The sequence below is a fragment of the Aspergillus costaricaensis genome, assembly GCF_003184835.1.
Source record: "Aspergillus costaricaensis CBS 115574 unplaced genomic scaffold BO79scaffold_9, whole genome shotgun sequence".
Lineage (NCBI taxonomy): Eukaryota > Fungi > Ascomycota > Eurotiomycetes > Eurotiales > Aspergillaceae > Aspergillus > Aspergillus costaricensis.
Genome location: NW_020291809.1, coordinates 798,092 through 809,377, shown reverse-complemented (window position 1 = coordinate 809,377; position 11,286 = coordinate 798,092). Strand labels below are relative to the sequence as shown.

At 52.8% G+C, this 11,286-nt stretch overlaps 3 protein-coding genes across 3 annotated transcripts; 1 reads left to right on the top strand and 2 right to left on the bottom strand.

The window, feature by feature from the left end:
- Positions 1-465: 465 nt before the first annotated feature.
- Positions 466-3,093, bottom strand: BO79DRAFT_191793 (putative MFS transporter Fmp42). The gene is made up of 4 exons (XM_025680850.1): positions 2,799-3,093; positions 2,340-2,734; positions 2,126-2,288; positions 466-2,066 (listed from the first exon to the last, which is right to left on the bottom strand). Exons 2-4 carry the CDS (start codon positions 2,725-2,727, stop codon positions 587-589), a joined length of 2,031 nt encoding a protein of 676 aa, XP_025541779.1. The 5' UTR covers positions 2,728-2,734; positions 2,799-3,093; the 3' UTR covers positions 466-586.
- A 2,206-nt stretch (positions 3,094-5,299) lies between these two features.
- BO79DRAFT_226703 (Zn(II)2Cys6 transcription factor) lies at positions 5,300-7,746 on the top strand (the record flags this gene model as incomplete). Its single annotated transcript, XM_025683817.1, has 9 exons — positions 5,300-5,348; positions 5,436-5,630; positions 5,687-5,997; positions 6,059-6,326; positions 6,386-6,844; positions 6,894-6,997; positions 7,052-7,151; positions 7,230-7,362; positions 7,539-7,746. The coding sequence occupies 9 exons, from the start codon at positions 5,300-5,302 to the stop codon at positions 7,744-7,746; spliced, it is 1,827 nt and encodes a 608-aa protein (XP_025541778.1).
- A 336-nt stretch (positions 7,747-8,082) lies between these two features.
- On the bottom strand, positions 8,083-11,161 carry BO79DRAFT_236575 (putative C6 transcription factor (War1); the record flags this gene model as incomplete). Its single annotated transcript, XM_025684599.1, has 4 exons — positions 8,083-8,787; positions 8,840-9,363; positions 9,422-9,705; positions 9,756-11,161. 4 exons carry the CDS (start codon positions 11,159-11,161, stop codon positions 8,083-8,085), a joined length of 2,919 nt encoding a protein of 972 aa, XP_025541777.1.
- Between the last annotated feature and the right edge of the window lie 125 nt (positions 11,162-11,286).

Below are 11,286 nucleotides of genomic sequence, written 5' to 3'. Positions count from 1 at the left end.
TTGGATAGGATGGGATGGGATAGGATGTGTTGCAGGGATAACGGATACCTGTACCAGCTTGTTGGTGGTGGTTATTGTTTGTTTGTTGGTTTGTTCGTGCATGCGTTGTGCGGGTTGTGTGTGTGTGTGTTTTATCCAGAGTGCAGTCAGTACATTAGATCGTCACTTGCTTGGTGTTAACTACGAGTATATACAGGTGTTTGGGAGGAAGAGAAATTGAGAAAGGAAGGAAGGGAATATAAGTATGATACTAGTTAATGAAGTAACATTATCATTTTATTTTATTTTATTTTATTCTTTTCATGAATGGTCGTGTCGTGTCGTGTCGATCTGGAGTGGGGTGGGGTGGGTTGAACAATAACTGATATAAAATGAGAAAGGAAGAGATAGAGAGAGACAAGACTGCTGGTTTATGCCCCTAGGCAAATATATCATCCCAACCCTTCCAAACAATGATAATCCAATCAGCTGCTGTAACTATCTATGTGTCTTATCTACAGGGGAAGGAATGTATAGGCATGAAGTGGAACCGCCGGGGGATATGAACCCAATCGAGCGATAAGCCTTTCTTATCCAGCAAGGCAAGTTAAGAAGACGGGCCTCCAACTGCAAAGGAACTTCGACGGCCCCGGATACTATTGCCTAGCAGCGGTGTCGTCTCATCTGCATACCAGTCCCGAGCATTTACCCGGTCATCGTGGCCCGCCACGAGTCCACTCTCAGCGTTGGCTCCATCGGCTGCTTCTTCTTGGGCTAACTTCGCGGCGGCTAGCTTCTTAGTCTGCCATGAGACGTATGCGACCAAAGCTAGCCCAACGGGGAAGGTTATTCCTGTAAGCATCGCGTTGACGGGAATGGGATTGCGGTCGAAGACGCGGAAGACAAGTGTGTCGAGGCCTGTCTGGGCGAAGTTACCTAATCCCGCAAGACAGATGATGAGGCCGTATACCTTGCCGAAGGTTTGGAAGCCGAAGACCTTGGAAGAGTAGTCAGAGACGGACGTATAGTAGAACGGCCGGTATATGACGAAGAGAATGATATTGGCGTAGCCGGCGAGGATGCTGGGGATGCAGCCGAGGAGGCCAATGACCGTGGCGGTGATAACGAGGATACCAAGCACAACTGGGGTCCTAGCGTTGTCGAGGATGGCGCCAGTAAAGGGGACGGAGATCAGGCCGCCGAGAGGGAGTAAAACGTCGAAAGTAGAATTCAACGCTTTGGCACGCTCGGACGAGTCTAGAAGATAGGTGTATTGTTGACGAATGGTGGCAACGAAGTAGTTGATTCGAAGCATTTGGAGGACGGTGAAAAGTGTGATGAGTACGAACCATGGGGTGCGAATTTGCTGCAAGGCTGAGCGGCCATGCAGGGCACCCCACACGCCGCCAGCAGTGTGAGGGATAGTCGCAGTTTGCTCTACTTCCAGTTGTGACTGATGGTCCTGCTCGGGCGCAGGGGCATGTAGCAAGTCCTCTATTTGATTGATAACAGTCTGCCGCTGAATACGGCGGTCGTTGCGCTGCCGTTCCCCTTCGTTACGGTCATCAATAGCTTCGTCCACGCGGTCAGTTGCCTCCGCTACGATTTGGGCTTCCGCGTGCTGGACAAGTTCTCCTGCCGTCTTGTAGGAGGTAGTGGGCATGACCGTTAGCTGAGCGGTCAAGATGAAGATCGGTACAATGAGATAGATAGTGAAGAACCGCGATGTGGTGAAAGCGCCATCAGTCTTCTCGTTTAATAGCCGAAACACGAGAAAAAGTGCGCTGGAAGCGTCGAAAGCACCCGTGAGGGTGGATAAGATCAGACCAGAGTGGGTCGGGAAGGTGTTCGACAGTTGATATGATGGGACGAAGATGAAGGGGCCCCCGAGGGATAAAAAGAGGTATCCTGGTAAATAAGCATCAAAGGATAGTTTGGGTGCGAGTCCGAGTAGAAGACTGCCCACGGTCAAACAGATACTGCCGATGATGCCACACACGCGGGGGCCATGGGTGTCTAATATGGCACCTACGGGCAAGGCTGACACATTTGTTGCAACGGCGGCTACCGTAAACATTAAGTTTAGCCTGGAAGTAGTCTGTTAGCTCTTATGTGCCGATACAGATCGGTATGTGAGACGACGCACCGGATGTCCTGTCGATAGCATACATCTGAGCCGCTATCGAGCTCGTCCTTTGAGCACAGGTTGCGATAGACTCCTTCTTTAACGAAGATGGGTTTGATTGCCGCGAAGCCAAAGACTACGCCTGCAGAGAACAAGCAGTATACAACTGCGATACATACCTGCACTTTGGAAGGTCAGAATGTGCATTGTCTCAGTGGTGAGATAAACAACTTACAGATTCGTTTCGAGCGGCTAACCTCAAAGGCTCCCGTAGTTTTTAAGCCCGCAGGTTGCTGTGGCCTCAGAGTGTCATCCTCTTGTGGTTGCTCCAAAGGTTCAGCTTCATCAGCCCGAAGGCGTCTGGGTGATGCACCTCGGTAGGGTCTTTCGGGCTCATCCACGAAGGTCTCGTTCCAACCGGGTCCAGCATAAGGATTAAAGTTCAGGCGATCTCGGAAGGGGGGACGACTACTAATGTTTGATTGAAAGGATGATGACAATGAAGGCTCCGGGAGGTCATGATATCTATCTTCATCGTCCGAGTCCTCTGGCCTCGGCTGACGGCGGAATGCAGCAGGGTTCTGCTCCCAAGACTCCAAGAAAGAGATGCGATTAAGAGACATTTCTCTACTGTGAGCAATAAGAGGTTAGGCATGGCTAGAGACCGGGATTTGCTTTTTTTCGGATAGATTACCTGGACAATCCCCCTACCCCGTGATTCTGGTCCGTCGAGCGACCAGATATATATAGTGTGATATGTATACAGTAGCAGATATGCGTGGTATTCGCGAGGGACAAGCTATGACGATGTCTGGTTGGCTGTGGAGTCCGACCCGTTTTCGGCCCGTCGATCAAAAAAAGGAGGGGCGGAGAAGCTTCAAGAGCCGAAAGGATACGTGGAATGGGGTAGTAGATAGGGCAGATAAAGCGTGGAACGAGGATCCCTTGCTGCAGTGGAGGATCAATTGCATCTGGGCGCACAGAAAGAGTCAACGTCGGACGGTGATTGAATGCATCGCCGATCCGGGATTTCTGTGCTGCGCCGCCCAAAGAAGAAGCGGCGATGTGCTGCCAGCAATCACCTGACTGCTGCTTTCCCCGCGCCTGCTGTTTTCGGTCACGCCTCCATTCCTTCCTTTTTCTCTCGTTTGTTTGTCTCTACTTCTCGTCCCCAATTTTGAGCGATGGATGGAAAACTTTATTGCCCTTTGGCTTCCTGTTCCCCTGCTCATCTTATCTTCTCTGATCATCGTTGTCTCCAGTTTTCCCTTACTGCTAAATTACTACTCCTTCCTACTTTTGACTTTCCCCCGACCGATTTGTGTCCGAATATATAATGGTCTGGAAAGCTTATCAGATGTCAATTGGCTCACGTAGCTTTATGATCTACAAGCCCCCCAAGCCTTTAGACCCTCCGCAGTCTCCCTGAAGGCTGCAGCTGCGCCAAAGGTTGTATGACTACCCCATACCATTGGTCTGAACCTCCTCCTTCGGATCTAAGTAGCGGCATATTCGTGTGCTAGGTGCTCACGGGATCCCAGAAACCATCATACTACGGGGTTCTCTTAGCACCACTGGATCGGTGGTGCCACCAGAGAGAGGTTCTTCATCAGGAGACTAGTGCATCTAGATCTTTCAGTCATCATACAATACAATGGGCAATTGCAATGCTTCCTGCGCAGACAGGCCACTGGCTCGATTGGCTGACAAGTCACGGAACGCCTCTCAACTCGACTGATGCGCTGTCGTTTGCTTTTCCCGCCCTAGTAACTCTGTCCTGAAAATATTCCGGCCCTTCTGATTGGCAGTGGCCACCATACCACACTAGATACAAGCGGAGAAACAGTGTTCACGGACCATCCGGAGGCTGGAGCTGCGGCACACCCCTCACCTTGGTGATGCGAACAAATCCATTCGCCGGAGAGCAGCAATGCCGAAGGGGAAAGTCAACGGACACAGGCCCAGGATCTGCGTGAGCAACAGATAGGTTCAACAGGGGGCCTCATGTTCCCTCGCCAATGGCACCGGCAGTCACAATCTAGACCCGTCGAGTGGCAGGGGTAGGGGGACTAAGCAGTAAGCCTCTGTCGAATGGTCATTACAGGACAATAGCGATGTATCCGAGATGCTCACTAACAACCCACAAGCTGGCTAGGATGATCAATACTAAGGTCACTGTGGCTGGTTGTTGGGAGCTGGAACCCACCGGGGCCATGCACGGCTGACACCCTAAAAGTCCGTCACATTGCAGACTTTTTTTTTCCTCCCCCAAAGCTCCAAGAACATAGTTGCTGGTAGCTGAGAATTGGATGGAGCTCCTGACGAAAGGTGCAATAAAAAGTGTCCATTGCTTTCCTCGCTAGGCTAGCTTGAACCGAAACGTTCCGGCTCTGGTGGACTTCCCATTTAGCTCGTGAGGATTTTCTGCTTCGGGCAGTGATCAGAGGCGGGCGTATGTGTCCATCACCATGCGCTTTGTCGGAGAGAAAAAGTAGCGACAATTGAATCAGCGGCATCATTTCCCGAACCCTGGCTAGACTCCCTCCATATTGTATCCAGGAAAATTAAAAACGGGCGCGCTGGCTTATTTCTCGGGTGTGATGGGGAACCGTTTTGCCGGCCATGTTTTGGGTTCGGTTTGGGCCCCTGAAAGGCTGAAACCTGGAGCGACTGGCAAAAAAAGGTCGGGTCTGGTGTTCACGCTAAGGAAGAGATCGACTCGAGCCGTTCTCGTTTTTGTATAGGGTTCTTTTTCCCTTTTTCTCGCCCCTCCAATCCTTATTTGCCCTGGGGGCTCCATGGCCATCACGCCGGCGCTCCACTCCGCATGAACCATCCTCCATTGGGCATTTAACCGTTGAACATTGTTCTGCCCATCCTAATCACCGTTGCTGAGGCGGTCGCTTTTAGCTGCAGCAGAGTAGTCCAACATCGACTCGGCCTGGCTCCCCTTTCTCCTGCCTCTTCCTCTTTATCTTTCGCACATCAATGGCTGCTTCCTGCCGTTGATGCCTCTGCCCCTCCATGGCTACTGTTGCGACTGCCTGTCGAGGACCGACCTGACAACAACGTGATGAGGGGGTGGTAAGTTCTGGCGGCCCCTGGTGCGAATCTTGTTTCTTTTCTTTCTTTCCTAGCCCAGTCTGTTGGGATGCCAGTTGGGCGGCATGCGGCCGCTGCTTTTCGACCAAGCTAATGCAACCGTTTACGTTCAGTCTCACCTGCCGTCAACGCCATCTCAAATGTAATTCATTCTCCCCTGCAGAAACCCGGTTTATCGGACGTGCATGGCCGGCTTTCCAGCTCAGCGCCTCTAACCGTGATATTCTAGGTGACAAGACGGGGTCCTCGTGCTTGCGATGCCAGCGATCGGGACGACAGTGTATCCCGGCTCCGACGAAGACGGAAGAGGTCACTTTCCGACACGGGCAAAATCCGTCGCTACGTCCAAAGGGCCCTCCCCGTTACGGAGAAAGCGACCTCGCGTTTCCTCCCGATCAGATATGGGTTGGGATGCCTGCGCAGGGTTGGTACCTCTGCAAGAACGAAGGTTTGAGACTTGCACTGATGACGGCTCCGTAGTCTCCTTCGAGGACGAGACAGATCGTACAGCGGCCGACTATCATGTTCTCCCCGTGAATCCTCCACCAGCACCTCGGAAAGACGCAGTCAAGCGTCGATCTCTAGCTTCTGTGGCAACTCCCACATCGTCGCATGCCCTCCAGCCTGTACTGTCCCCGAGTGACACCACTCCCACCACAGCCTTTCCGCCACAGCGCCTGGACCCAGTCAATCTACCTTTCGCATTTGATGAGCTCCGCGATCGACAGAAAGTCGCAAGTTTCAATGAGGCGTTCCTCCTTCGGCACTTCCGAAAAACGCTCGGCCCATGGGTGCTTTACCCCATTCTTCGATCACGATACGGTTGGATTAAGGCTAATCGTCGCTTTCTAGTTGGATGTTTGCGATCATGAGAGACATTTCTCTTTGGATGTGGTGGAAAGGGCACCTACGAACCCCCTTCTACTCTACGCATGTTTGGCTATAGCAGCCCGTCATCTCTCCCATACAAATCATAATATTCCCCCGAATACCGCAGATGGATATCATGAGCGGTGTATCGGGATACTCTTGCCTGTTCTGGAAAACAAAGAGATTGAGATCAGTATTGATATCCTTCTTGCCTCTACCGTGATATTGCGATTCTTCGAGCAAATTTCCTGTGCGTTCCCGTTGGCAAAGCCCTCTAATCCGATGAAAGCCTTCTAATACTTTGAGCAGCTCACAGCCCATCGAACGACCTTCAGCGTCATCTACTAGCCGGCTCAGTCTATATAAGTTCTCAGGTCGGATGTGCTACATCGGGCGGACTCGCAGAAGCTTCATTTTGGGTTTTCGTGATGCAAGATATCCAGTTTGCCTTAGCATATCAAAAACCACTGCGGTTGACACTGAGTCCATTCGGGGAGAGACTGTACCTCTTATGGCAGCACGACTCATCTCAGAAAGATCGAGATTGGGCGCATAGAGCCATCTGGCTTCTTGCAGAGACGATCAATCACTGCTATGGGGTGCATGCATCGCTGGAGATGGAAGTGCTGGGTCGGAGTACCCTGAAACGAAGAATCCATGCTTGGGACTCGGAAAAGCCGGATATTTTTCGACCGCTGCATTACTCCGCTGCAGACCCAAGAATTGGCAGGCCTTTTCCCGTGGTCTGGTTTACAAGGTCACTCCATGGTATGTACCCTTGGGAACATCAGTGATCGGCCGTTGACGTTCCATTTAGCGATCGCAGTACAACATATTTGTATGGCGAGAGCTTTGATCCTGCAACAGGAACTCAGGACCCTTTATTCAACGCCTAGTCCACAAGATATCCAGATGACCGAGGTACGCTGCCACATACTGCAACTTTCAAGGGAAAGTCTAATTGGTGCTGTTCAGGGAAACATGACGCGGAGTCTGAGCATTTTGTTCGGAATTGCACTGTCTGTTGATGACGAGATATCTCTGCGCGTCATGGCATGCCACGCACTGTGCGCCTGTAAGTAATAATATCTGCCCTGGCTGTGGCCCACCTGCTGGATACGGAAACCCACTAACTGATCGATTGATCCACCAGGCGGCTCCTGGATTCGTGACCCTCTAGCGCAGACATGCTTGCTGGATCTTCTTCGGAGGACCGAAGCTGAGAATGGCTGGCCATGGTCATACATGGTCCAGAAGCTAACCCAAGAGTGGCGCTTGACCGTCAGGTAAAAGCTGTTGATCAGCTGACACAGATCATTTTGTGCTGTTTCTCAACCGCGTCGTGATGATCATTCACTTTTTGGCAACCGACAGTGCTTGAACACCACCCATTCTCCAGGAGTCTACCACACTTGACCGCTGTTTCTTGCTTTGTCCGATGCTCGCTACGAATCATGATCAGCAAGTGGGGAAAGGTCCAGCCAGTGCCGGAGTACGCCGGCTTGCAGACGCTGGCAGTCTGGCACGCCGACCCGCAAGACAGCTGTTTCCTCGCTAATGCAGCCTCGGCCGAATGGAGTCGGCTCCTTTCGCACTTTATCACAATAGCGTGTGGGACCGGGGAGGAGGCTGTTGGGATTCTACCTCGCTTATTCGCCGTGGCGTGCTGAGTGAGTGGGTCTTAGGATTATACCCACTGACTTGTGATAAGCGTCTTGGATGGGTACTGCACGCGAACGGTTTGTTAATTTACCAGCATGGAAGTCTGATCCTCGATTCTGGAGCACGACACGAGGAACATATATCCGAGCAGACCATCGGAGAAACAAAAGTACTAGCTTAGTTTATGACTTTTTCCTATGTATATAAATATACCCAGAACTGTACTCCAATAGTATAGATACACATGATCCAAAATAATTAACCAAGAAGAGTAGGGATATCATCAGCATATATATAAACAATCCATCTCAGAATCAAATCTTCTACACACCCCAAAAAGCACCTCAATAAAACCCCATTCCCATCCCCATACCCATCCCCCCATCCGCCTGAAACGGCAAATTCAGAATCTCATCACCCAACATATTCCCCAACATGAACAAATTCTCGGGATCAAACCCCATCTGCACCCCCAACTCGGGAACAAACAACCCTTGTATCGGATTCCCTCCTCCCGCTCCTCCCCCACTAGTACCAGCACTAGCACCACTACCAGTACCAGTAGCACCAGCACCAGCACCAGAACCAGGAGTAGTAACCACCATTCCATTCCCATTACTCCCATTACTCGGATCAGTCCCGAATCCTTGGACATCTTGGTATGAAGGGCTGAAAGTAGGGTAGAATTGGCGGGGTGGAGGGGGGTATTGTTGGACCCAGGTTGATGAAGGTGGTTCGGTGGTTGAGTCGGTGGTGTGAGTGTGAGTGTGGGAATGAGAGTGAGGGACGGGGAGGTCTGATGATGATGATGGGGATTGTTGGGTGAGGAGGTCGGGATATGTACTTGTCGTGGTGGTGGTGGTGTTGGGTGTGTAGATAGGTCTATTGGTGGATGTTGGTTGGGTTTGGGTTGGGGATGGGTTGTTGGTGGCGGTTGTGACTGGGGTGGTGGTAGAGCGGGATTGAGGATCGCCCATGGCGACTTCGCTGAGGAGGTGGAGGGGGGTTTGGCCTTGAGCCTGGTTTTGTTTGTCTTGTTGGGGGGGTTGCTGGGTATGGTTAGCGTTGGTTTGGGTAGAGGTAGATATGTAGGATGGGTACCTGAAGTCGCTCTTCATCAGAGCACTTGTACAGTGATAATGCTTCCTTGAGGACAGGACCCTGGTCTTTACGTTTCATGAACCAGTTCCGGAGGAGACTCAGGACAACGCTGAATTTAGCTGGGGTGCGACCGCCCGGGGTTTCGCCGGCTTTGGTGTAATGACGGATGACCTTGTCCAGGTAGTATTCTGTCTTGAGGCTGCTGAGGTCGATGACTTGGGCCATGCGGGTGTCTGGGCTGGAGACGATGGAGTAGATCTTGATGAGGGCGACGATGGCGAAGGAGGTTCGGGCCAGAGCGACGGTCGGGGTTAGGACGAGGTCCTTGGTTTCGATGGAGCAGAGGGTGTCGATGGCGTCGTGGATGGAGGTCAGGCAGGTGCTGAGGGCGTTGATGTGAGCTGGGCTGGTGGGGCTGGCGAGATCGTCGTTGGCGGTTTTGGGATCGTCCCGGTGGAATTCTACGTGCATGGCGTTCTCGTGGAGGAAGAGGTTGATGATGCAGTCGGCTTGTTTTAGGATGGCTGGGGTTGTGGTTAGTGGTGAGGTAGCTGGGGAATTGGGGCTGGGGTGTTGACGTACGGGAAAAGTGCTCTGGTGGAGTTTCTCGTCGCCATTGGTCCAGTTGTCTTTCGAGAACGCGGAGCGTGTAGAGGAACTTTGGGTCTGAAAAGGATGATACGGTAGGGGCGTCGTCGCTGGTGAACTGGACGGCGATATCTTCGAGGATATGGGCTAGCTTTGCCCATTGGATCATGCCTTTGTCGGATGGTAAGGCCTCTGGTGACTTTTCGAGTATTTCTACGCATTCATCCATATATGGCATCCAGCGGACTAGATTCACGCGTCTCAAAGAGACGGCACACCTGTATGGCTGTTAGCGGTCAGTTTGTCATGATGAGTAGGGGATACGAACTGCACGGCGACGAAATAACAAGCAAGCCAGGTTCGTCTCGCCTCGGCTGAATCCAGGTCTACGACGATAGATGACTTCTTCGAGATAAGCTCCTTGACTAGGGCGAACGGCTTGGACTTGGGGATTGCCTTCCGGTTGAGACCCAGATCCATCGCGAGCGAGACAGCAATGTTTGACAACTGATAGAATTTGACCTCCTCGAAGTTATCTGGTGGCGTGTACCAGTTGCAGCAGACTAGGATCGCCTGGACTAGATCCAGTGACTTTTCACCTTTCACGATAACTCGTTCGGCAACCACTTTGTAAAATTCATCCAGCAGAGATAGCTGCAGGTGTGGTTGAATAGTACCGATCGCGGCTGCAATTATAGCGTGAAACAGCACCGGCTTCTTCTGCCGCACCTCATCCATTGTTGTGCCTGGTGGGAACACCACCATAGGTATGAGGGTGGCCATTCGATCGACGTATTTGGTAAATGCCTCCTGAGCCAGTGTCTCACTCACGACACCTCGGTCAATCAGATCACCCCCGCCCTCGCTGGCCGTGTCTTTAGGTTGTGCCTCCAAGCCGTATCCCATGGCCCGCCATTGTTTGAGAGCCTTATTGTACAATGACTGGTCGTCGCTAGGGCTCGAAGTGCGAGAAGACACTGGAGCAGTCTCTTTGATCTCCCCACTGTGCCGCCGCTTGCTCCCCGCCGTGCTGGAAGGTGACCTCAAGGGTATCGATCCATTAGTAGAGGCATGCGCCGTGGATGAAAGCCAGCGCCTTCCCGGATGCTCCTCGCGCGGCGGCTCAAGAGCGGCGGGCGGCGGAAGAGGGTGCGGTTCGTGGCCCTGGGAGGCCTGCAAGCTCGCCGTCAAGGCATCAATCTTCCTCTCGAGCTCCGCCACGCGACTGTCGGTCTTCTTCTGGCGCTTGCGTGTGGGAACGGTCACGATACAGTTCCGGCCGGCCTTGGCGCATCGTTTACACGTGCCATTGGGATGGCTGAGATCGGGCTCGCATCGGACTTTGAGTTGACGGCATGCTTCGCAGGCGCGCGGACGTCGCAATTCGGCATACGGATCGTTCGGATCGACGGGATCGAGTTGAGAGGACGTGGTGGGCACCGAGCCAGGTTCAGGCCCGCTTCGGTATATAGATGGCGTTGACTGGGAGTGCGCGGCGCTGCCGTAGTAGCCGGGCCCACTTGCAGACGAGACGGCGGATCGCAGCTGGTCCGCGGGAGAGTAAGGGGACGGTGGTTCGGGGTAATCGCTGCGGCGTGGAAGCGCGGAGGGAGCGCCGGTATTATGGTCGGGATGTCTGGAAGAGACCGGGGGAGGGATATATGGACGACCGGCTGCGGTGCCGTCGGCAGGAGAGCTGTCACTGCCAGCACGCAGACGCGGATCGATCTCCATCGGTTTGCGGGGACTGGGTTTAAGGCACGTCAGCCTGGGTTGCACGACGGGTGGATGATGGTCGCCATGGCCAACGGATCAATATCACGACCGGCAAGGATTTCCGATCGCTTGGCCGCGCGCGC

Excerpts from the sequence above, each read along its gene's own strand:
- BO79DRAFT_191793 (XM_025680850.1), bottom strand. The coding sequence starts at position 2,727 with ATGTCTCTTAATCGCATCTCTTTCTTGGAGTCTTGGGAGCAGAACCCT. Across the intron at positions 2,289-2,339 it reads TAGCCGCTCGAAACGAATCT|TGCAGGTATGTATCGCAGTT; the intron begins GTAAGTTGTTTA and ends GACCTTCCAAAG. Across the intron at positions 2,067-2,125 it reads TGCTATCGACAGGACATCCG|GCTAAACTTAATGTTTACGG; the intron begins GTGCGTCGTCTC and ends GACTACTTCCAG.